We start from the raw sequence: 26,970 nt of genomic DNA, 5'->3' as shown, positions 1-26,970 counted from the left end.
GAAAAAGAGGGGCTGAGACTCATCACCGCCGCGGCCCAACGCTGCACAGCCGACGCTACACTTTTGAGAGTTGAGACTTTAGAAAAATGGACAGAGGGAGGGGCAGAGGGACGACAGAATGGAGGGAGATTGAAGAAGATGAAAATGGAGAGTGACAACTCCTCGCAGTGATGGCCGCCTCACTGCAGAGCAGAGACGGTGCTTTGGAGAGATCAGAGATGCGAAACACAGAGGAGGGAGAGGGAGCAGGGGAGGAGGAAGTGGAAAAAAATAAGGAAAGATGGAGGGATGGATGTTTTCCTTTTACTCCTTTGACTATTATTTAAGCAGGTAGTCCCAGTGCGGCTTAAAAAATAGCTCCGTTTCCAGCGGAGACCTGGCCACGCAAGCAGCATCATCAGCAAAGCAAAGGCAGAGAGGGAGAAGGAGGAGGAGGCCCGTGAAGGAAGGATGCAGAGGAGAAAATGGAAGGAGAGAGAAATTATATTATAGAGGGAAGAGAAATGAGATTGCTAAAACGATGCAGAGGGATACAGAGAGCGATAGGAACGGGGAGAGAGAGACCTTGGGCTACATTTATAAAAAGCAAAGGCAAATATTGTGAAAAATCAAAGCCGAAGCCTCGATTTATGAAAAGTTGATGTCGCCAGCATAATCACAGGGTCACATCGATTCTCTCCAATTTTCTGAGATGGATCGGCACGAAAGCTAAAACGATCTTTTATGATTATTCAGACTATGAATACCACGCTGCAGATATCACTTTAATTTGGTTTTAATGTCTCCGTAAAGTAAGCTTAAAAACCCGAGCTCTGCAGAGATGAGAGGTGACACAGAGGGAGAGAGAGACGCAGGCCGGGGCAGCAGATCTGCAGGTGCCCGGGAACAGAAACCTGAGCGTCTTAATGCCGCCTGGACCTGAAATCTCAAAACCAAAAAAAATAAAGCAACCAACCTGACAACAGCTGCTTGTTTCCAGTGGAGCACAGCTAATGAATGTTCTGCAACTATAAATGGAGAGAATAAGATAAAGCACAACAGGAAAATAATTGTTAAGGGACACGAAGCCCAGTTGTGTTTAGTAAAGCGGATACAATGGGAACAGAAATATATGCATATTGTAATATTAACACCGTTCTGTATTAATAGAGTCAACTGTAATTCCACTGTGGAAAAAAAAAAAAAAGATAACTGCCAATTAGATATTTTATATTTTAATGCCAGTGCTGGATATTTAACTCTTTTTGATGGCCTAATACTTTGACTATTTTAAGACTATTTAAGGACTTACAGATCCCCCGGAGGGAGAGAGGAAGGGGATGGATGGGTGCATGTATGGAATAAGACAGATCCACTGCTGCTAATAGGCTTAAAAAAAGTTGAAACAATGGTGACAGCAGGTAAACAGACAGGTTTTTTTGTGCACCAGACAAGCAGAGAGACAGAAAGAGAGAGAGAGAGAAAGAGAGACAAGAGAGGGAAAGACATTACATTCGCATTTGAGGCATTTCGCTAATGCTCGCGTCTTGAAATTGGTCGTATTCCCACAGTGGCCATTTTGAACTTAGACTTAAGACTTAAGGCCCGGGAATCATCACATTAGCTAGCAGCCTTGGGAACAGCAACACAGAAAACATCAGCGACCGAGCGAAGTGACAAGAGCTTGTTCAACAAAATGTTCACCTTCGTGCACATTAACTTCCTACACATGTGATGCATAGATAGGACCAATCAAACAAGCCAATCAGAGCGCTCGTCTGTCCGTCCTGTGACACAAACACAGCACACAACAAGGATCCCCTGCATGGTCACGGAGAGACTGATAATCGTGAAAATGCTGATATCCAGTCGCGGGAAACTAAAGGCAGCAGCCGCGTTTTGAGCACAAAAAAAGCTAAACAGCATCAGAGAATGTAAATGTCAGCCGTGCAAACACACGCCTGCAAGTGACAGACTCGAGGAGACAAGTGACATTTTGAATAGAGACAAGAGGGACACTTTGTTTTTATGGTAACAGGTCTGAACACACAGGTACCCCTAACCTTATCAGGAGAGACTAAACGGACAGACTGGGCGTGCCTTAGTCTGCCTCTGATTGGCTGGATCTCACCTTAACCCAACCCTAACCTTAACTAGTATTGGAATGTAATTGGTCACAGATTACGAGTTACCCTGTTAAAAATATAATAAGTACTGTAACTATGTTCATTGCTCCATCAAACTAGTATAACTTACTACATTTGATTACTTTTACATTACGTTTTTTTTTGACAATAAAGCTGAAAGTCCTTAAAACATAGATTTAAACCAGACAATGTCAACCTCACTGCAGAACTCACTGCTGATTTAAACCTTTACCTTTAAAAGTGGCTGAACTTGAATCGAGATCAGAATGTTTTGATTTTGAAACCACGGGTATGTAAACTGCCTTGATGCGGTCGGCGGTCTGCGGTCTGCTCAGAGCCGCGGGCGTTGATTTGTTTGGCAAATGAAAGGCGGTGCACGTTCAGACAAGAGCCAATCAAAACAATATACCGAAATTGAGCGCAACGCTGCCAGATGAAGCCGTCCAACCCTTGATGGTGTTGCACTCAGATTTGTCCCAACAGCTTGTCAGGAAATCGGCCAGAATAAGCAAAAACATGTACAGCAACAGAGTGAATGTTAAAGTCTACACAGTAGCTTTTTACAAAACAAAAAAAAATCAGATGTAACCCCTTTGTAATCACCATCATTTTGATTAGTAACTGTAATTTAATTACATTTTTTCCCCTTCTCAGTAACTGTAACTGTAATAAATTCAACTAGATGTACCTAGTTACTCCCCAACACTGACCTTAGCCAATCTTACAAAACAAATGCAACAATTACAAGCCAATCAGAGGCAGTTATGCACGTCCACTATGTCAATTTAGTCTCTCCCCTAGCCTTAATCCTTGTGGGCATATCCTGCCCAGAACTGGAATTCATAATAAGCTAAAGCACGCCTGTTTATTACAAAAAAAGAGAGCCCGTATCCCTCCTGATTCTTAATATTCATCTGTTTTTAGAGTCAGCGGGGAATCGGCGAAATGATAAATGCCTGATTCCTGAACTGCGTGTAATGTATCTTGGTACACAGCAGCGGGATGTAGCCGTGCTGTACTTATCTCCCAGATAGGGCTTTCCACCCTGAATGTGGTGTAACTTCAGTATCGCCCCCGTGGGAATTAGGTCCATATGTGCCGCGGTAGAATGAGCTTAATTTCCTCGCAAACACTACATGGAGGCGGTGGAGCTGCAGAGCACAGACAGCAAATGGAGACTCATCAAGATGTTGCAAACCCAGACACACACACACACACACACACACACTGAGGCACATAAACACAGTTTCAAATCATTGTGTGAGATAAGCATGAGCACTGAAATGCTGACTACATGTTGCGGGGAGGACTAATGTGAAGATTTACAGTCCGCCACCGCATAAGAATTTGATGATGGTGCGAGCTGGACCCTCCGTTTTTTTTTTTTTTTTTAATTTCACATTTATGAGAGTTCACGCAGGCCAAACAACTTCGGTTAAAAGGTCGGCAGCAAAAACTTTTGTCAAGGTTGGGGTGAGGATTTGCTCGCGGCTAAACAAGACAAACCCGAGCTGAAAATAAAAAAACTTCACTCATAGTAGAAATCCTTTTCGCTGTCAAGTCGACCTGAAGGCAAACGCATCTGTCTAAGTGTATTTGTCAAGCTCAATTTCCTCCCTTTTCGTTAAAAAAAAAAAAAGAAAAAAAAAAAAGAACATATCACCAGACATGCAGCCTCTAACTTGTAAATTATTTCATTACAAAACACACAAAGCACTTTCGATGTTTTTGCCACGGACAACATTTAGTTTTTTTTTTTCTTAAGTGAAATAAATGTCGAAATTGATGATCATTTTCCTCGACAGCTTCTCTGACAAAGAAACCGACAATAACGGTTTCGCAGCAACAATGGGGTAAGATGCTGCTCCAAATGCAGGGCGTGAGGTCTGGCTTTTTTTTTTTTTTTTTTTTTTTTTTTTTTTTTTGATGTTGCTCAAAAAACTATTGATCTACACTGCATCAATCAGAGTTTTCTCGGTGTCTTGGCAGACTCTCTCTAGCATCCATTAACAGCAGCCATCACAGCACCAAAAGACTAAAGCAGAGAATTAAAAAGAAATAGTGCTTGAAGAAGGCTTTCTCCATTTGTTCTTTTTGCAACACCCTGACTCAGTATTATCCCGGTGTCCCTGAAATAATAATGTGTAATCCTGTACGAGGCAAAGAGAGAGAGAGAGAGAGAGACACTGAGAATGCAATTTAAATTTACCGTTTTTAAAAGTTGCCTAAGTTAACGGAGGTCAAGGTATGGACAAAAATACATAAACCTTAACCCTAAACCCAGGGCTTGACCATAAACAGGCTTCACAGACGCGAGGGCCACATGTTCTCACTTATAAGGAGGATTTTCCTCACCGTCGTATCCTTGCGACAACATTTTGTCCTCGGGAAAACGAACAGTAAAAGCACACCCACTCGCTCTCGGCGCGCACCGGAAACAACAAAGTACATCAAAAACCCGGGGACATCAAGGGGACATCATCAGCGTGGAAGTGAGGCGAAATTTCCCCTCATTTTACTCGCATGAGTTTGATCCTTTGACTTGGAAATAAGCAGCGAAATTGGTGCGACGACGTGCAGCCAACAGAAAGGAGCCGGGGTTATAATGACAGTCATTATGATAAGTGGTTTTGGTTGACATCTTTCGTGACTTCTTACTTAAAAGGTGCAGGGATGATGAGACAATGTAGATGACTGAAAACTTTGTGTGTGTGTGTGTGTGCGTGTGCGTGTGTGTGTGTTAGCCTATCATGCCTGCATCTTAATCCTCTCGCTCCGGGCTTGGCAGCCAGCATGATCAATATTCTCTTTGGCAAATCTGGCTCTTCGAAACTTTTCTTCAGATGCCATCAGTCAGTGTTATTGGTTTCAAATACCCAATGGACAATTTTTCCCTGCTGTAACTAGGTGGGGAGGAGGGCTAGGGGGCGGGGGGAGAAATTTAAGTCCTGCTCGAAGCTGATTGGCTTTCGCTCTACTGCATCAGGCCAACGTCTTACTGTGGGAAAAAAAAAAAAAAAAACAGCCCTTTTCTGACACTTTTCTGCCTCAATTTGCGCCACCTAAAGCGAAGTTTGCCCGATCTTGTTCCGTTCGCCTCCTCGCATCGATTTTAAATACATTTGCGCCGCTCCTAAATGATTTGTTTCCCTTCCGTCTGAACGTGAGGCAACAGAGATAAGGAGGGGGAAAGGCAAGGAGAGAGAGAGAGAGGAAGGAGAGGAAGGAAGATAAAAAAGACAGGTGTGTGTTTATCAAGCGTCGCGTATAAGGGGCGCAGCGATCCGGGATCAATTGGCTCGCTCAGATCAGGAGGGACGGCCTGATCAAGGGAAGCCCGCGGTCACTGAACCCGGATCAGCTGTCGGAAAGGACGGATAATTAGGGAGCTGGAGAGAATATTCAGAAACAGATGGGAAGATGGAGGCGACATGTGTGGGAGAGCGAAATGAAGAGAGAGGAATAAGGAGGAGAATGAGAGTCTCTTTGGAGAAGAGTGTCAGCTAAATGCCTAAAAATGTGAAACATGAGAGAGAGAGACAGACACAGAGAGAGAGAGAGAGAAGAGAGAGAGAGAGGCCAAGTGAGGGAGGAAGAAAATTGGAGGAGAGAGCGAAAGGAAGGGAGATGAGATGCAGAGTCAGGGCAAGCAAGTGGAAAAGGAGAGAGAGAGTAAGAGAGAGAGAGAGAGAGAGAGGGAGGATAGAAAAACAGGGAGGAAATTTGGGTGAAAAGGTGTAAGGAGGAAGGCAGATAAAAAGGAATGTGTGTGTGTGTGTGTGTGTGTGTGTTCTCAGAGAATTCCTCTATTCCTTCATGAGTGTCTGAGGTTGAAAGAGCATGAGAGAGATGGAATGAGGAGGAGGAGGAGGAGGAGGAGGAGGAGGAGGAGGAAGAGGAAGGGGAGGAGGAGGAGGAGGAAGAGGAAGGGGAGGACTGGGAGGGGGGGGCAGTCCAAAATAGCTGCTGTGACCAGATCAACATTTGGCCCATCAGGGAGTATCAGGTCTCAGGTCGAGCCGCAGAGCAGCACCACTGTCTGGACGAACACACACACACACACACACACACACACACACACACACACACACACACACACACACACACACACACACACACACTTGCATTTTGAGAAAAGAGAAATAGAGATACGCGTACAGTGAAAATACACTGTACACACTTATAACTACATACACACGTGCACACACACACACACACACTCATTCACATACACACACACACACACACTCATTCACACACACACATGCAGAAAGAGAGAGAGACGCACATAAAGTAAAAACACACATCCAAAAACACACATTTACAGCCACATGCAACTGCACACACCCAGATAAAAGCACCCATCACACACACACCCACAAGTGATGAGCAATGCATGCCATGCTAATACACACACACACACACACACACACACAGACACACACACACACACACACACACATACAAAAACAAAAGCTCAATCTTAGACACATAAAACGCAACCACATGTGAGCGTCTGCAGATATCCACATGAACACACACACACACACACTCACACACACACACACGGTCAAAAACACACACATTGACAAAAAGATTTATACAGTGATAAGCATTTTCCGGCACTCAATATGTAATGAACACAAACACAGACACACACACACACACACACACACAAGCAATTCATTACATGGCTTCCACCACAGTAACAGAAGCTGGGCAGCAGTGGTGACCTATTGGCAGACTATTTATGTCGCCCACAACGTTCGCTAAACAGCTCGGGCCTCGCGTTCTATTTTCAGGGGCCGCCCGATCGATACGGCCCCGTAACTGGATACGGCATCACTTTTGAAAATCCATCGCATCACCTCCGCTTTCAAACAGCGTTCATCGTAATGAAAAAAAAAAAAAGAGAGAGAGGGCCAAAAAAGACCAAAAAAATATAAAAAAAATATATATATATAAAAAGAGAGAGCCCCGAGTCAGAACAGATTGGAAATGGGAAGAAATGGAGAAAAACAGAAAGAGGAGGAGGAAAAAAAGAAAAGAGAAACGAAGAGGGAGAAGGAGAGGAGGGGGATTGAGGAGAGATGAGGGGAAAGAGAATTAAGGAGACTGATCGTTGAGTGTCGGGTCCAGAGGGCATGAAAGTGTGAGTGTGTGTGTGTGTGTGTATGTGTGTGTGTGTGTGTGTACAGAGTGTGTGTGTGTGTGTCTGTTCGCACACACACACACACATAGAGAAACACAGACACACGGAGAGGGGAGCTCATGAAGACAAATGTAGTGACCTTGCTTAGTGATAAAGCATGAAGATAAAGTGTGTTGGATGAAATACTGAAAAATGCCGGACGAAACAGGAGACAGAAAGAGAGAGAGAGAGAGAGAGAGAGAGAGAGAGAGAGAGAGAGAAGCAAACAGACGGGGAGATAGATAGATAGTGAGACAGATAGAACGACACGCAGATAGGGAGAGAAAATAGAGAGAGATGTGGCTCAGTGGAGAGAGAGACAGTGGCCATAACACACTCTGAAACTGCACACACACACACACACAAACACACACAAACACACACACAATATAATTGGATGGGCCTGTGCAATCCTGCCTACTAGAGTATTCACCCTACAGTGTGTTCCCTGACCCCGTTCCCTCCGTGTAATGAAAACAGCTCCATGTTCCCTCAATACAAAAACAATAACTACAAGCAGCCGAATTTCCCCCCTTTCCCCAGACTGTGGGCCGCCCCGCGTGCCGGGCCAAACTCAGGAGGAACTCAGCGGCTAATTACACTGTCAAACGCTTTTCATCTTACAAATGAAATCACTGCATGATCCAAACATAAGAATAGAAAATATACTGTAAACCCCCCCCCAAAAGCCTATTGAGTTTTGTTGTTTTTTGGGATTGGCTACTAGTTGTTCACTTTGTTGGTTGGGTTGGTTAAGGTCAGTGTTGGGGAGTGACTCGTTACATGTAATTAAATTACAAAAAAAAAAAAAAAAAAAAAAAAAAAAAAAATAATAATAATAGTAATAATAATAGCAATAACAATAATAATAACAATAATAATAATAATAATAATAATAAATAAATAAATGTAACTGTAATCAGTTATTGTGACTGGGAAAAATATAATGGATGTAAAAAAAAAAAAAAAATGCAACATCTGTTTCTATCTGTATGAGTTTCAGCTCATTACACTCATTATACTGTTGAATGGCCAATAATGTAATTTTTTTTTCTTAATGTTGTAAAGGTCAATAATGTAATAACTGGCCAGTAATGTAATAATAATGTAATAAATCTTGCCTATAATATAATAAGGTGTTACATCATTAGCTGGGTTTTAAAAGGTGTAATAACTGGAGCCGATCAATAAAATAATAAACTTATATTACTTTTTATAAGTTTTATTTATCGGCTATAAAGTGTCACACCTCCAGGACACTTGTCGCCTCTTTCAAATAACCGCAAACTCCCATTACTGGTAAGTTATCACACTATCGACTTTTATTACATCAAGAATGGGGAAATTATTAAAATACTGGCAATTATTGCATTAGTGGTGTTTATTACATCACTGGCTGCAACAGCTTTCAACATAAACCCTGAGGAGGAGCACCAATTAAAATCGGAAATCTCCAAAGCCTGTTGCTCCGTGTGTCTAACGTGCGTCAGTCACCAGGGTTGCCAGATTAGGAGCGCTTTTCTGCCCACTTGGTCGATAAATGGGGAAAACGAGCTCCGGCAGGTGGACGCGACTCAGGCTGGTTTATCGTAACTTGGGTGTTTTTTTTTTTTGTTTTTTTTTTTTGAAATACCGTAAAAAATTACAACTGACCTCGATGAAAAAAAAAACGATCCGTGAACTGTTTTCTTTAGTTACTGCGTACGAGCTCATGCAGTCTCTTTGATAAGACACAGTCTTTATTCATTCTGCTGAGAGGAGATATGAGTTACCATCATTACCACCCTTACCCTATAAACACACCAATCTGTATTTTGATCTGTGCTTACATCCTTATTATTTATATGGCTTTTTGATAGCAAGGGACTGCCGGTACTTCTCCTCCTCCTCCTCCTCCTCCTCCTCTCTCTCTGTCCCTGTGTGTGTGTGTGTGTGTGTGTGTGTGTGTGTGTCTGTGGGGGGGTACACGTTATGTTGGCATACTGTCAAAGCCTGTGTTGCAGTTTTCCAAGGTAGATAAAACCTATTATTTTGGCATTTGAGCTGTCACTTTATTTTTTCTTCATTTTTAGGACAGAGAGCAGAAATGGAAAAATATTTTCATCGTTGCATTGCACTACACATGCCTCTGCCTCTCATCCGAGTCCTAACGCACTTGCGAATGCTTTAATTGTCTTATTATTATCAGTTAATTTGTATTGCTTTTTATAATAACATTTCAGTGTTTTTTTTTTTCCAGTTTGGGCTGGGTAACATCAAACCAATCTGGCAACAGTGTCAGTGACTTGATTGTGCACATCTGATCGATTTTCTGCTTAGATAATATTAGTTAAAGCAAACATCACCGCTCATAGTGGCTAATGCAGATGGTTTTATCATGATGTTAGAATGAGGTGCTTTAATGAAGGAGGCTATCACAGCAAAAACGCAAAATCTTACCAAGATTATTTGTCTTATTTCAAGTCAAAAATGTCTTCTTTCTAGTCAAAATATCTCATTACACTTAAAATAAGACATGATCACCTCAGAAGTAACTTGTTTTTAGACAACACTTGTTTCAAGTGAAAATTCACTTGAAACAAGTGAAAATTTGCTTGTTTCATTGGCAAAATTTGACAGTGGAAAAAGTGAAAATTCACTTGAAATAAGTGAAAATTAGCTAGAAATAAGAAACAAATTTTGCCAATGAAACAAGCAAATGTTCACGTTTCAAGCAAATTTTCACTTGAAACAAGAGACAATTGTCTAAAAACAAGTTACTTCTGAGGTGATCATGTCTTATTTTAAGTGTAATGAGATATTTTGACTAGGAATAAGACATTTTTGACTTGAAATAAGACAAATAATCTTGGTAAGTTTTTGAGTTTTTGCAGTGAGCTAGCCAGTGCTTTGATTTGATTGGCCGAGCTGACTCTTAAACGACAGGGAGCACAGAGACAAGATTTTTTTTCCTGTGCCACCGTGACCAAAGTCAACATTTGGACCAAATCTACACTTTTGGGATTATTATTGAATAAATTCTGGTTAACTTTTTTTTTTTTTTCCCCAAGTTTCTCCATTTTCCGTGGCCTGGGTGTTGTATTTTTAGCCATTATTTCTGGAGAGCCCGTTTTCCAGCGGGCCTCCATGACGGCGCTGGATGTGGTTGCTATAGAGATTTGTGATGCAACTGGAAAGTCTCTGCGGACGGACAGATATACAGACAGACAGTCAGACGGGAGGCAGGCAGACGGATAGCAATCACAGTGCACAAACACCGTAGAGGTCAATGCTATCACGGAAATGAACGGTTGTTTCGTAGCATTTCATCATCATCATCTATCCCGCTGTCTCTGGCTCTCGCTCTCTCTCTCTCTCCTTCTCTCTCTCTCTCTCGCTCAATCCCTCTCTCTTCTCTTTCTCTCTTTCTGCCTCTTTCATGGCTTGATTTCTCATTGATGACAAAGCCATTTATGTCTCTCTCTCTTGCCCCCCTCCTCCTCTTCCTCCTCCCTTCACTGTCTCTCCCTTATTCTCCTTGCTATTTATGCCTCCTCTGTTTTATTTTCCTTTCCCGTTTTTTTCCCTTTTTTCTCCCTCCTCTCGTCTCTCATTCTCAATTTGCGTCTCCTCTCTCTCTCTCTCTCTCTCTCCTCTCTCACCCCCCCCCCCCCCCCCCCCCCCCACCCCCCCACCCCCCTCGCTCTTTGTCTTGCCTTGTCTCTCGCATGTGTTCACATCTCGGTTATTTTTTCCCCTCCTCTCTCACCTCCTATCTTCATCACCCGTCCTCCTCCTCTTCCTCCACCTCCTGTTCTCTCCCTCTTACATCACTCTCTCTCCAAACACCTTCTTCCCCCTCTCCTCCTCTCCTCTCTTTTCTTGCTTTTTACACCCCGACCGAAATTTAAATTCTCTTCGTCTGCCTGACTTTCTTCATCCTTACCCCCCGCTCTTTTTTCGTTCCCATCGCCTCCTCCTCCTTACACCCTCCTCTTCCTCTCCCATCCTTCGCTCTCACCTTCCCTGCCCTTTTCTCCCCTCCCTAACTCCTTACTTCTTCTTCCTCCCTCTCAAACTTTTCCTCCCTTCCCCTCCTCCATGCTTCTTCTCATGTTTCTTCCTTCTGTTTTCCTATTTATCCCTACCTCCCCTCTCTCCCTTATCCCTTCCACCTCCACCCCTCTCCTCCTCCTCCTCCTCCTCCTCCTCTTCTTCCTCCTCCAGCGCTGCGAGATAACCGCATCCAGCTGTACCGCTCGACGTCCACCGAGCTCTCCATCACCATCGATAACGTGCAGCTGTCCGACGAGGGCGACTACACCTGCTCCATCTTCACCATGCCGGTCCGCACCGCCCGCGCCACCGTCACCGTGCTAGGTGGGTCACACACACACACACACACACACACACACACACACACACACAATAACAACAGCACACACACTCATGTGCACACTGGAATGCAAAGAATGCAAAGTTGTTTATGTGTATGCGAGGAAACGGAGGGGGTAATCAGTCATCCTGTAGACACCAAAACAGAGGTTGCAAGTTTTCCGGCACCTTGTGTTAAAATAAACCGTGGACTGTGGCTAAATCTGCTTCCGACTGTTAAAGCAGGTTTTTAGGGAAATTTGCAAGAAAATGCAAGTTAAACATCCAGTGGTCGATGTGAATCTTTGGGTTTTCTGAGTATCACAAAAAAAAGAAAAAAAAAAAGTTAAAGATGTGAAAGTGCATAAGAGAAAACTTTTTTTTTTTTTTTTTTTAACTCTTCTATTTAGATCACTCATTATCTTTGAGTAAAAATCACCTTAGACTAATCCTAATCTATCTACCTCCCGACTGTCCTGGAAGCACGATCCTTCTCTGTGCAGCCCTTCCTGATCTTTCCTCCACTTATTTTTTTATTTTTTTTGCCTCCCTAATTAGGTTTTTGCAGAACTTTTTTTCCTCGCTCTCACTCCGAGTTTAAGGTTAGGCGGTGTCATTTTTTATTTATTGTGCGAAAACGTGGGTGTGTGAAGCCCTTCGAGACTGAAAAACTAATTAAAGGCCCGTACAGTTTTAGTTTGACTTGGCTTGACTGTAGTCGAGCGTTACTTTCCGTCCCCGACCTGCGGGTTAGGGAAAGAAACTCCCCAACCTGCGGAGGTTACCGGTTCCACGTGTTTGCACAAGAGCACTTCAGAGCACAGAACGCCGAAAGGCTCTGACACCGCAGACTTGACTGCAGCCGGTTTCTTTTCGACCCTTGTCTGTAACCGTGCCAACCTTTGTGTTGCACAGTGGAAGGTTGTGACCTCTTACGCGATTGCAGAAATGAACTGCTTCCATTCATCCTCTCTGAGACGGATGCTGCCGCCTTTGTGTGGTGCTTTATCTCCATTGCAACCTGCAATAAACAGAGGCGGTCCAGTCATGGTGTTTGTGTGTGTGTGTGTGTGTGTGTGTGTGTGTGTGTGCATGCTTATTGATTGGATATCAACAAAGAATCTTTCAAGACTTGATTTTTATTATGCAAGCTGATATTGTTCTGCAGTGTCAGCTAATTCTGCCCAACTTTCATGTTTTTTTTTTTTTTTTTTTTTTTCATATTTTTCATGGTCTGAAGTTGACAACAAAGCGAAGCACTTGGCAATAATCTAATGCACCGACTAATGGCCATACAACCACAATGGAGACTTGTACAGGGGAGAGACAGCTGGTCTCGTATTCCTGGGAGGTCGTGGTGGAGAGATTTACGGCCAGCATTTCAGAAGATCCAGAGCCGCTTTCAAATCGCTGTGTAATGTAATTGAGCCATTGTTTTGGGCTGATGGCGCCAAGCCTACATCGATATTTATTCAACCAATGCGTTTTCCAACACAACTCTTTTTTTTTTTTTTTTTTTTTTTTGCATAATTTCTTTAATGGCACAAAAATCTATTTCTGCTTCAAATCCTTTTTTTTTTTTTTTTTTTTCGCTGATATCATGATTTTTTCAAATTTTGCTATTTCTGTTCAGATTTTCTAATTCAATACATCACAATGTGCCAGAAAGCAAGCGCAGCAGTTGGGCTCTGCCTCATTTTCGTTGAAAAATTGCTCATGAAACGACCACAGATGTTGAAATTTTAATATGCGGGGTGTGGCAGGACAGCATATTGGGTAGACTGGCCGCCCTGTAACCCAGAGGTCAAAAGGTTTGATGCGGAAATGTGTTTGAGGGAGTCATTTTATTGATCTTTTGTCTTAATGCTTTGGAAATATTGTCATGCCGGTAAAGTAGTTTGAATGGAGTCCAATAAATGTCTGCTCACTCAGTGTGGTGTTGCTCTAAGAGCTGAAACATCAGCTGAATGTCAGTGTAATGATTGCAAAAGTGTGTGTCTATGCACCTCTGTGTGTGTGTGAGTGTGTGTGTGTGTGTGTGGTTAGGCAGAGGGGAGTGTATCTGTAGACGCGTGTCGAAGCAAGGGTGAAGGGTTTCGCTCTTTAAAATTAATATTAACCTGAGAGTCTCGCTTCCACACATCTTCCAATTTTAACAACTGTGATTGTGATTCAAGCATTTTTTTTTTTTTCCCGGAAAAATTGACAGCTGTGACACTGTATTCCACATTTAATAAATATTTCATGACCCCTGAGAGGCAGCCAAGCCATTAAAAATGTATGGCAAAATGTCTAAAACACATGGACCCCTATGGGAAAATCAGGCGAAGATACCCAGTTTTGAGACGGCGATTATGAAGTGTGTGTTTTACGCTTGTTTTGACGTGTGCGAGTGACTGACACACACGGGCACACACACACACACACACACACAGACACACAACTGCTGACAAAGTACGTGGTTTTGTACCAGCTTGTGTGTGTGTGTGTGCGTTTAAATGTGGCCGCGGCAGGTCTCTCTGCTCTCTCCTGAGCTAAGCAGAGAATAATTTATAATGGCTTCATTCTTCTTTATTCTCCTTGTAGAGGAAAGGGTCTCGACAGGCCTTCTCAAGCCAATTCTATACATGCAATATTATTCCCTTATTAATATTCAGTGCTATTTCACTGCCAGTAAGCTTCGGCACACAGTGCACTACATCAAATAGTGCTACATTAAAAATTGACCACGTTTTTATTTTTCCCCACTAATTTGATCTATACCTTGTTTAGTACAGTCCACTCTATTAGAAAACCTCTGTGTCTATCTATCTATCTATCTATCTATCTATCTTGTCTTTTCCTCCTCCATCCTATCATTCTTCCATCTCTGAATAATTGTGATTTTTTTTGTCATTTCATGGCATAAAATGGTCAAATTTAAGGTTACTGACAGAAATTCTCGTGAATTTCAATAAAAAAAAAAATTGCTATCAGTCATCTTCCTGTCATCCCTCCATCCCTCTATATCTCAGTCTCCCTCATTCGTCTCCAACTGTCTTCCTAGCTTTCTCTCTCTCGCTCACCCTCTCCGTCTCTCTCTCTCTCTCTCTGTATCGCTGCGTTGCATTCATACCGTGGTGTGCGGGAGACAGCGCACCACATTGTTTTCAGCAGGCGAATGACAGGAAACCCGAGGCTGGAGGGAAGCGCCGTCCATTACGCCTGCAGGACGGCGCGTGGCAAGAGGAAAAGTTTCATTTCCCTAACTTTTACCTGAAAAACAAAGCGGACGCTGAAATGTGGCTGAGTAGATGGAGCCGCATATGTCTCTGCACCTGCTCCTCTCCGTTTCTTTTCCAGTGGAGCTGAAACACTAATGAAGCGAAACCCTCCTTCCTCCAGCTGACCACTTTGGAGTCCAGAAATAGGAAAAGGAAAAACATTCCAGCAGAAAAACATATGCCATCAAATTGTGATTTTGCTAAGCCCTTCCAAATCCCCACTTGACTTCCTGTTAATTTACATTAGAATTTTTTTTTTTTTGCAAAAATACACTTGTAGAGATTTTGAAGTGAAATGAAATATTGAACAGTCACTCGATATGATTTAAGAAACTGATTTTTTTATGCGCATGGACTTGTTGAACCTCTTGTTTAGCACCATCATGACAGCAACGGGAAGGCAATTTGCATTACAGTTGGCTCCCGCCGTGCCACGCACAGCTAAAAGTATATTTCCATCCAGTTGTCAAGCAAGTTATGCAAAACTTTTGAACCGCGGCAACAAATAAAATGTGACTTAGTTATGTTTCCATCAGCTGGGTGGAAGCAAATAAATTGTCTTCCCACACATCAAGGGGAGAAAAAAAAAAAAAAAAACATCTATGAGAAAAATGGAAAGTATTTCAAGAGATGATTAATACCAGGCAAGTTGTTCTTCTGTGTCAGCTTGAAGATGAAGACAAAGTATTACATTTGTTAATATTGCAATGCACCTTGTACCAGCAGTACAAAATCCACCACTTAACAAGACATTTAATCTCATATTCGGTGTCAAAATTTTGTTTTTCTTCAAATAAGGTATACCAAAAAAAAAAAAATCTAGCCGTGGGATGAGATAATCCCACTTATTTCCTTTTCACTTGTTTCAGGGATTTATGTATAAATATGTTGAAACAAGGCAGATGAGCCCACTAGGATCAAGAAAATGACACAAGAAACTTTTTGGAAGCAAGTGGAATAATCTCATTTATCATTTATGCTCATGAGACTAAATGACTTGTAAGTTGGAGATTTTTTTTTTTTTTTTTTTTTTTTTTTTGGTGAACCGATACTTTGCAGACACACTCTTCAGTGAGTTTGAATCGCCGTTGGGCCAATCACGGCAGGCCTACATCGTTGTTTATTCGCCAAATGTGTCGCTATTGCTATTAATTACATTGTATCTGTGGATGCCAAAACATGTGCATTTCAAGTGAGAATATTAAAAAAACAAGCTTTTTTTTTGTGATATTCAGGACACACTATCAGATTTTACCATTGCTATTCAGCTTTTTGAAATCAATTTGCCAAAAAAAAAAAAGCTAGTTGCTGTTTTAGGCTGCATGAAACTTGTCCCCCCTTAACTCTCTGTAACTCTCTCTCTCTCTCTCTATCTCTCCTATGTCTCTCGCCCTCTCTCTGTCCAGGTGTGCCAGGTAAACCTCAGATCTCTGGCAATGAGGAGGCCGTGCAGGAGGGGGGCGAAGTCACCCTCACCTGCACCAGCACCGGCAGCAAACCCCCCGCCAAGCTGCGCTGGTACCAGGGAGACCGGGAGCTGGAAGGTGAGGCGCAGGGTGTGTGTGTGTGTGTGTAGGTCATGTGTGTGTGTGTGTGTGTGGGAGGGGGCTACAATTTTGGATGCAGCTCTGCTGTTGCTTATTTGCTGGGTCTGTGTGTGTGAAAAAGGGGGTGTAAGGGTGTGGCTGTGTGTGAAAGTGAGAGGGCGTGGGTGCATGTTTGTGTGTGTGTGTGTGTGTGTGTGTGTGTGCACCCTTTGTTTGGACATGGAGTACTGTGTAGATATGCATATGCTGTGTGTGTTTGTGTGTGTGTGTGTGTGTCTATTGTGTCTTTGTCACATTGCCTGCTGTCCTCTGTGTGTCTGAAACCTGTGTGTACAAGTGTGTGTGTGTGTGCACAAGTGTGAGAACATGCTGTGTGTGTGCATGCAAGTGCCAGTACATGCTGAGTGTGTGTGTGTGTGTATGTGCACTTGTTTCCTTTCCTTCATCCACTGCATGTCTCTTCATGTATCTAGATCAAGTTTTTTTTTTTTCTGTGTGTGTGTGTGTGTACATATGTCTAGGAAATGAACCTGTGTGTGTGTTTGTGTGTCTATGTGTTTGTGAGTGTGTGTGCTCAAACGGAGCTGCAACATATCTGCAACTGGGAGTGACACAACACAGAGCGCGAGAGATAGCGTGGGTCGGATCTCGCCGGGGATAATGACAGAATCCGGCAATAAAAGGCAGGATGGGGGAGAGGATGAAGGGATGAGGTCGAACAGAGAGACGCAGATAGAGAGAAAGCATCGCATGAGGTCAGATTGACTGGTCTTTTGTTACAGATAAACAGAAGAAATGAGGGGGACAGACAGAGGAAGAGGGAGGGAGGGAGGGAGCAGAGGACAAATTGACTGGCTTTTTGTTGCACACACACGCCGAACAACAGGCGGACGATTGGCAGCCTCTGTCTCACGCCGGCCGCATTGTTAGTGCCATTGTGTTTCCGAGAATTAAGACCGCGTTCCCCGTATAAAACCCCCGCCGCAAAGAGGATGTCGCCGCCTCAGTCAAAGGTTTTTCGCTTTTGCTTTAGTGAAGATTTACTAAAGAGAGTAAACATCTTTTTTTTTTCTTTTTTCACTCCTTCCCACGGAGGGCTTTAGCTCTGGAAGAACAGCGCCCTCTTTCTGCTCCATGCCACGATTTCCCACCACCGCCGAGCCTGACCCGGTGACACACACAATGGCCCTGTTCAGGCTCGGTTTTTAACATGCATCCAGGGTGATCCCGATCCCCGAGCGAGCAGCTGAGACGGATCGGCGTTCACACCTGGCGCCGCCGCCGTGCATCTCCGGTGACTTTTCCATCGGATTTGCGATCGACGTCAGAGCGCTCAGATGTAGTTTCTTTTCTTTTCTTTTCCCACTGCCCTTCTATTTTCCACGCCGTCTTCCCAGTATTCCCCACCGAGTCTATTCCCTCTCTGGCCCGTTTATGAAGCAGCTGGGCTCACAATTTTTTTTTTTTTTTTTTTTTTTTAAATTATTATTTACTTATGAAAACAAACCTCGCTCAGATTTGTATTTCATGCCACTCTATCCAACGCTCCCTCCTCCCACAGAGTGACTAGGCAGCCGTGTTCATTGGGATGCACTGGCATTCACGCTGCAGATGCTGTGTGGCTCAAATCATCCCTGACCACCTCACAGTGGCTCTCAGACACACGGCGCCCTGTTCAGGCCTCGGCTTAGCGAGTGCTTGTCCGCTGGTGATCCGACGGCCCGGCCTCGCGGCGTTTCACGAAATTTAATCCACAGAGTCGTGTCCCTGGACGTTGAATTGACTCTTTTTTTTTTCGGGACAATCAGCACGACGTTCAAGGTTATGTGTTTCAGTTGGAAGTATGTTTCGTGCCTGTTCCACGTGGTGTGAGGTAGAATAGAGTGTGAGAAAGTGTTAGGAGGAAGGGAGGATGGCGGATGGATCGTAAAGGGTTCGATTCTCGAGATTGTTGTTCCTTTGAATCGACTGATTGATTTACACTTTTTTTCGTGCATCAGCAGCTGCTCCATTTTAATCACTTTTAATCAGTGAGGACAACATTTAGTGTAGCTTTTAAGGCGCCTCAGCATGCATTTGATCTGGGATTGCGCTCCTCATTTAATTTTAGGATCGATTGATACACAAAAGAGTGTTTTGGTTTGACCCTATTGAAACATGGAAGCCTGTATCTCCAATTTGATGGTAGCTGTAAAGGATGCAAGTAACGAATAATGACTTTCTGCCGCATAAATTACCCCTCTGAACATTTTTCTTTAAGTTCCGCTTTAAATAATACATGCAGTGTCTTCACAATCTGAGTTCACTTGCGAAGAATAACACTGCTTTGGCTGTCTTTGACATCCAGCCCTTTAATTTGAAGTTCACCGGAAGCTACATCTCATCCGTAGATGAAGATCGACCAAAAGAATAGACAATAATAGTCATGGTGCACAAAAAAATGTGAATTATATAATAATTTCGTTTGATTTGCAGAATACATAGTCGCAGAGTGGAGTTCCTTAAAGCTATATAGTTTTAATAAGAAGGAATTGCAGTCATTTTATGTTTATTTGTGGTTAAAATCAAATCCGAATTATTTTGCCCCATACCTTTTCCTAACCATAACCAGAGTTGTTTTTTTTTTTGCAAAAGCCACCAGAATTGGGCCGCTCCAACTGTATATTAAATTCAGTGATGATTGCACGAGCTGGCAGGAGACGGGCTTGGATCAGATCACCTGAGACGCTCGTTCAAATCGAGTGTGAAGAGGTTCAATGTCAAACGCGGCGTAGAGCCAAGTAATCTCCTCGGTGATGATCCCGGCTGCTGAGGTTATATATGGAGACGGAGCGTCACACGTCACACCTGAAAAGCCGTTCACCAGAGAAGAAAACAGTCGAACTCAAAATAGTTTAACTGTAATGCTGTATCCTGTTTATATTTTAATATTCTCCAGGCTACACTACATCAGATTTTTGCCATTTCTGTTTAGCTCTTTGAATTCAGTACAACATGTAGCCTGTTTAAATGTCATATATATTTTTTTTAACCAATATTCTCCAGGATTACAGTTGACAAACCACAACGGGGTGGAAAAAGCTATATTTATGTTTAATTAGCTAAACTGAATGGCTTTGGGCGATTTAGATATAGGCAATTTGTAACTAAGCCAACATGCAAATGGGGGTTTATTCACATTCAACTGCCAGTTTTACACAATAAAGGTTATTCAGTTTACAGACAATTGTTGATATTTGATCTAACAGCGGCAAAATGCTGCTGCACATGTAAAAATAAGTGCACACGTCTTAACTGCCTGAATCCACGTTTCTCCTCGTGAGGATTTGTTTTGTCTTTTCGTGATTGTATAAAAAATCGATTCAGGATTCTTGACCTTGTTCATTACCATCTGTATATTTCACATCTCATATCTCATATTCTTAGGTTAGCCCTTATTGTATATTTTTAGTTTTTAGTCTTTATAGTCTTTATTGTATATATTTAGACTTTATTTTATTTAACTTTATTATATGTTTCTACTGTTGCCTGTGTAACACGAGAATTTCCCTGGTTGGGATCAATAAAGTATATCTATCTATCTATCTATCTATCTATCTATCTATCTATCTAAACCAAAAATAGTGAGGGGACTCGGTCAGGGAGGGGCTTCCTTGCGCTCCGTCTCCATGCTAAAGCCTCAGAATGAATATGGAAATGATTTATTGATGTTAAAATGCTGCACATACCATCTTCGCTGCAACAAATGCTGATCTTTTATGATGCCTCAGTAATACTGTATTTAGTGAAATAATGAATTGAGCTGAAAGAGAGAAGGGAGGATATAAAGAGAGGAGGAGTGTGTGTGTGTGTGTGTGTGTGTGGAGGGGGGTGGGTGCGGGGGACAGCCTTAGGACAGATTAACTGGTCTTTTTGTTACAGATGAACTGCAAAAGGAGGGAGGAGGCGGGTAGAGGCTGTTGCTTTCAGACAGACTGGCTGGTTTTTGGTTAAAGATAAATGGAAAACAGTAGAAGCATAGAGAGGAAGAGAGAGAGAGAGAGGGAGAGAGAGAGAGAGAGAGAGGGAAAGAGAGAGAGAGGAGATTTGTAGGAGATCAACTCTGTGTGACAGATCGTGTGTTCGAGGCCTCGCCCAGCCGTCCTGACACCGCACCACACCAATCAGTCATTGTTGACTCACACACACACACACACACACACACACACACACGCCGCACACCCAATATCACGCCCGGCTACATTCACCAACACTGTAATACACCAATCATAATCCACCACACATGCTCGCGACACACACACACACCGAGTGTTCATCTCTGGCTAGATAGCGGAAGAGCACACGGGTCAGCCTGCTATTATACAGCCTCTCATTCAGGCAGTTGCAGCGTCTGTGTGTGGTGTGTGTGTGTGTGTTGAAGAACTGAGCCATAGACTGCACTCACCATTGCTTCTTTGACAGCCTCCCTGACAGCTAGAGAGACAGAGAGAGAGGGAGAAAGAGAGAGAGACGCCTTGTTTCAAGAAAGTGACAGTGGAGGCCTGCTGAGAAAACAGAGAACAGAGAGGGAGTGAGGGAACAAGCAAGGCTGTGTGTGTGTGTGTGTGTGTGCGTGTGCGTATGCTTATATGTGTGTGCATAAAAATAGATAGAGCGACTAGCGAGGATGGTGATAGTGAGAGCACAGTGGAAAGCTGCAAAGAGGCAACGGCAGAGAAACTGAAAGAGAGCGAGAGCAAGAAGAGAGTGAAGGGGAATTAGGAAACGCCGAAAGTAGAAGCGAGGGCGGCTTTTGCGGCGGGGAGCGAGCGGACGAAGGAGGGAGGAGGTCCGGCTTTAAGGAGGAAGGGATGGGTCGGGGAGCGCAACAGGAGAGGCATCGGGGAGAGAGGAGCAGGGAGAGTGGAGAGCGAAGGCTGACGAAACGGAGAGAAAAATCCGGAAAGAGGATTTAGATAGAGGGAGAGAGAGAGAGAGGGAGAGAGGGAGCGAGAGAGCAGGGAAGGGAGTGGTAATTGAGAAGAATGAAAGGCTAAGAGCTTTGAAGACTGTATTAGTTGTACTGTGTGAAAGGGCTATGGATCATTTAGTGACATCGATGTATTGGATTGGGGATAATGGGGATTTATGGCGGCACTTGAGGCCAAACCGGGTGAAAACCAGTCCGAGTTGTCGTGACGCGGGGCGGCGAGGGGCGGGCGGCGGGCGGCGAGGGGCGCACGGGCGCGCCGCACAAGACACCCGTGTTTACAAGTCATTCGGCCTCACATCGAGTCTTAAAAACCTTGTTTTCCCTCAAACAAGTGGGACGAAGTCATCCCACTTGTTTCCAGTGTAGTTTCAGGATTTTTTTTTTTTCTAAAGTCTAAATACACTGACAAACAGAAAAGTCAGCGGGCGATCCAGACACTCCAAATATCAGGAAATTTAACAGCGAGGAAGCAAATACCGAAAAGCCTTTATTGTAGTGGCAAAATCATTCAAAAAAAGTGTGTTTCGGCCACTGAAGGTCTTCATTAGGACTGTAAAAACAGACAATACGGGTGCAGCCTCACCTATATGGTCGCAAAAATCAATAGAAGGCAATCACATGACCCAGAGAACCATGACAAGTAAAAACAGAATTAACAAAAAACATGAAATTACACAGAAAAATATACATCAGTGTACAGCATTGTAAATGGAAAATAGGTAACCATATATATATAGATAGATAGATAGATAGATTTACTTTATTGATCCCAAACTGGGAAATTCTCGTGTTACAGCAGCAACAGTAGAAACATATAATAAAGTTAAATAAAATAGAATAAAGGCTAAATAGATACAATAAAGACTATAAAGGCTAAAACTAAAAATATACATAAGGGCTAACCTAAGAATATGAGATATGAGATGTGAAATATACAGATGGTAATGAATATGAAATGTACAGATGGAATTGAAGCATCAATAGAAATCAATCAATCATCAGCAGAAATAGGGTTTGAGAATAACAATAATAATGATGATGGTAATAGATTAATTTGAGGCAGATTAGCCACACTGGATCCAGAAAGTGACGCTTGATTCGAGAAAACTCTGGAAGGTTTCTGGGATTCTGGGATTATCACAGTCCGCCGTTAACGTTTTTTACACTAATAATTCGATTTGGACACTGGATCTGAGACTGGAGGGCTTGTCAAGAGGAGATTTTTGCGTCTTAGCGAGAGACAAAAATAGAAGACACACCCAGAAACAAAGGTCTCGGCCGCCGTGTTCACACGCAGCCCCGTAATCCAGTAACGGGACTAATTAACCCTCCGTCCAAATTAGCCGACCTCTTATGAGTGGCCTAAATCGGACCTGAGCGCCTCCACCGGCCCGTAATCCGACTTAATCCTCCCAAGTCGTGATAGTTTTGATTATTTTTAACCTTTGTTTATCCCGGGGGCGTGCTATGTTTTCGGCTTTGCAGTCGCACGCTCTTCACACCTCGGACACGACCGCTAAAGTCTCCGCTGTGCCGCTTCAGACGGGGCGAACTCAACGTCTGCTCATCCAGCTTTAAAGGTTTCAAACACACGGGGCGCGATAATTGCAGCATCCAGGTGTTTTCAAACTCTGCTTTAATTTTTTTTTTTTTTTTTTCCAGGCACGCTGAGACTCGACTCGCGCAGCGGCGGCGGCTCTGGCATTGCATCTCATCAACACCAGGGGTAGAGTAATATCAGAGCCGCCCGCAATTCACCACACCCTCTCATTTGGGAATAAAGTTCACCCACCTGTTTTTTCTTTTTATCTCATATGAATTGAATGAGGTTATTTGTAATGTACATAGCAAGTGTATCAAGTGATGGAAGTTATTGAAGGGTAGAGTCTCTGAGAGAATAATCTATTAACACTCATAATTACGACTGACTGGAGGTCATCTTTTTATTACTATTATATCGTATTTTCTCTATTTGCGCTGTATCATATTTAATCTTTCCGACTCGACAGTTTGCTCTTCATTTACCTACGGCGTATCCTCGAGCCACGGCAGACTGCGAAGAAATCCTCCATCTTTAACAACTCATTTAGTCTCATATTCAGTGTTTAAAATGTTGTTTTTTTCTTCAAGAAGTGGAAAAAAAAAAAAAAATCTGACCAATGGGATGACATTAATACATTTGTTTCCATCTCAGTTTCACTCGCTTCACAATTATTTTCCGCGAGCAAGTATAATGTGAGGTTAAATGAGTTGTCAAGAAAGAGATTTTTTTTTTTTTTTTTTGCCGTCGTTGATATTGAAGATATTTCACATGCACGATTGATGCTTTCAGAGCCTTCTCCTCGTTTTTTTTATATGGGCGTATTTCTTGCACCTACTCAAAGTTAATTCTAGTGCGAGATCTTGGCCACTTTCAGTCAGATTTGGTTGATACTCGGTTGCTGCAGCCAACACGCAAACACAGCCTGACTATCTGCACGTTGCATGGACTGAGGACGATGTAAAATATGTATAAATGCATAAAAAAAAAAAAAAAAAAAAAAAAAACTTTGTGCCTTATTTTTTTTTTTTTTTATGATTTGAAAGTTAATGAGCTTTTTTACGTGCTGAGTGAATTTCATAACCCTTGGGTCTTAAAAATGTATTAAACCTCACTGTAAAAAAAAAAAAAGAAGGGAAAAAAAATTGCTATGAGTGTCAGTGAGGAAGCAAATGCTCTTCTTCTTTATTGGGTTCCCTTTAGGAGATTCACACTGTTCATCAAAAGTGATAGATATATGGATGTGTGTGTGGGTGTGACGATATGAGAGAGAGAGAGAGAAAAAGAGAGAGAGAGAGACAGAGAAACTGAGCGAGTGAGGGAGACAGGCACTGACAGAAAGACTCCTCTGAGTGGCGTAGGATTATTGAAATGCACCTGGAAAGTAAACTAATTTTCCCTGCGGGTCAGAGGACTGGTTTATGGTAATAAAAGAGAGCTGTCATTAGATTTTGTGGCATTTGAAGAGTCCTCTTGGGGGGCGGGGGGGGTCTGTGTGTAATATCAGTCTGTCTGCGTTTGTGTGTGTGTGTGTGAGTGTGTGTGTGCGTTTTCCAATCTGCTTGCCTGCCACTATCTCTGTCTCAGCGCTCCTGTGTGTATACGTTATTCATGAGCTTGACCTACATGCAACCATGACTGTGTGTGTGTGTGTGTGTGTGTTTATGTGTGTGTATCACTCTAGTGCAGGGGAAAGTGATAAGGTTCTGGTCCGGTCTTCCAAAATTCGCCAGCCACTTGCACTGTCTGACCAGCCGGTTTGATGATTTACAATGGAGCAGGATTGCCAGATGATGGTTTCCTGCAAAAGTGGCTGATACAGCAGGCAACTTACTAGGGCTGAGCGATATGGCAAAAAAAAAAAAAAAAAAAAAAAAATCACATTGCAGCTATTTTGACAGATATTGCGACTGGTAGCCTATATGATTCACGATTTTAGTGGGAATGGTAATTTTTGCATCATAATTTTTTTTTTCCCACTTCCGCTGGGGGGGAAAAAAAAAAAAAAACTGCTAAAATGATGATACCGTGATTTTTGCTGCGGTCTGCACCAAACAAAAATATTTTATTTAGAGAAGATGATTTGTGGGACATCTCGGTGGCACCACCACACTTCATTTATAATGTTATTCTTTCCACACATTTTTACCTTTGTCAAATACCTGCAGAATACGACACGATTCCAGTACGATTTCGATGAACTGTGCAGACCTGGGCCGTTTCGTGGTGCCGGTAGGAGGTTGGATTCCCACTGGAGCCGCCCCCGTGCTAAAACAACATTTACCCCCGGTGTTTTAAAGGTGCTATGTACAAAAAGCGACAGCCAAATGTCACATTTTTTTTGCACTTAATTGGAAAGTTGGCTCAGAGCAACGTGTAGTGTACCAACACCATATATACTCACGAAAAACGAACACAACCGAGACAGAAATCGGGGGGGAAAAAGACATTGAGAGGGAGCACAGTGATAGTAACAGTAAATGAGAGCGTTTACTAGCTAAATTATAGGCGTACTTTCCAGCCATTGTCTCACCTCTGGGCATCATTTTGCCTCTGAGTCTGCCACTGATCACTGCGGCTTCCACTGCCTCGCAAAAAAACGGCCATTTTGGTCCTCTGTTGATCCAGAAGCCAGAGCGGTAATGTCAAGGTGGCCCGACACGCCACACGATGCGTTTAGTGTGTGTCGGCTCATTGGATTTGTGTGTTTTAAAACATACGAAATGTTTCCACTGAGCTCTCGTAATCCTTACTACCCGGCTCTTCTTTTTATTTAGTCCAAACACGCTGCACTGGAAATGTAAAATGCACCACTTCCGGTGTCCAGAGCGTTTTTTTGCAGGAAGGAAAATCCTACAAAAACGCTGATTGATTATAACGAGAAAACGTGTAAGCTTCCAAGACGTGGATTTAGGCTGAGTCATGCTTGTTTTAAGTAAACAGACGTTTGCTTATATGAAAATGTGGCACATGTTCAGCTGCACTAGGAACAGGTTTCATGTAGAAACACACACCTGTCTTATCACCTTAAATCACAAGCAGAGCAGCGGGGGCTCATTTACACCCTGCGGATTTATGCTATTTACCCAAATTAAATTCCCCTATTAGGGACGGACTCTTTCCACCGGCAGCAAGTGACAAATTGAAATCCGAGATCAAACCGCAAACTGTCTTCTGAACTGCAGCGAGTTGAGCGAGCGCTCCGTCCAGAGAAAGCTGGACTCACTTATGTTATATCTCTTTACTCCCCTGTCCCTTTGGTCTGCCTCAGTATAAAGCATCTGGCTGGGTTAGTAAACATTAGCACGCCGTGAACACTTTACTGGCATCACATTACCGGAGTTGTGGGTACTTGGGTTCATATTTTTCAAACAGTTACCTCTCCCATTTTGAGCTGCCAACATGCGAAGCTGCCAAGTGCAGCTTTAAGAAATCAGGAGGGGGGAGGGAGGGTTGAGTCATTACGGAGAACTCTGCTGTCTCTGGCTCGTATGTGAAATGTATATCTGGTTTATCTGTTAACCTTGGTTACGATGTCTTAATTCCCCACGACTCCGCCTCTCTTCCCGTCTCGCCCCCCTCCCCCACCCCGCTGCAGGCCATCCGGTCATGGCGGAGTCCGATCCGGGCTCCCTCACGTACACGGTGAGGAGCCAGGTCACCCTGACGGTGAGCCGGAGCGACGACAACGCGCTCATCACCTGCGCCGTCGACCATGAGTCGCTCGCCTCGGGGGACGTGAAGAGCAGCCAGGCCCTGCGGGTGCTCTGTGAGTCAACTGGGACAGGGCAGGGGGGTGGAGTGTGTGTGTGTGTGTGTGTGTGTGTGTGTGTGTTCGAGAGAAGGGGACAGGGAGTGAGAGAGTGTGAGCGCTGCAGAAAAACACACAAACAAATCATTTCTGTCTCATATTGTGGACTAAAATGCGAAAATATAGTACACGGGATATGATGTCACCACTCCTTCTGTCATAATCCA

At 43.3% G+C, this 26,970-nt stretch overlaps 1 protein-coding gene across 3 annotated transcripts in view; it reads left to right on the top strand.

The window, feature by feature from the left end:
* cadm3 (cell adhesion molecule 3) overlaps positions 1 to 26,970 on the top strand; it is an 87,534-nt gene that overhangs the window by 41,982 nt on the left and 18,582 nt on the right. For all 3 annotated transcript variants that reach the window (XM_030074834.1, XM_030074833.1, XM_030074832.1), the window contains exons 4-6: positions 11,524 to 11,676; positions 16,340 to 16,477; positions 26,591 to 26,761. In XM_030074834.1, the coding sequence (XP_029930694.1) occupies positions 11,524 to 11,676; positions 16,340 to 16,477; positions 26,591 to 26,761 (462 nt within the window). The remainder of the gene's footprint in view (positions 1 to 11,523; positions 11,677 to 16,339; positions 16,478 to 26,590; positions 26,762 to 26,970) is intronic.

This window comes from Myripristis murdjan, chromosome 17 (assembly GCF_902150065.1).
Source record: "Myripristis murdjan chromosome 17, fMyrMur1.1, whole genome shotgun sequence".
Classification (NCBI taxonomy): domain Eukaryota; kingdom Metazoa; phylum Chordata; class Actinopteri; order Holocentriformes; family Holocentridae; genus Myripristis; species Myripristis murdjan.
Note: the sequence above shows the minus strand (reverse complement) of the source record. Positions and strands in the feature narration are given on the sequence as shown.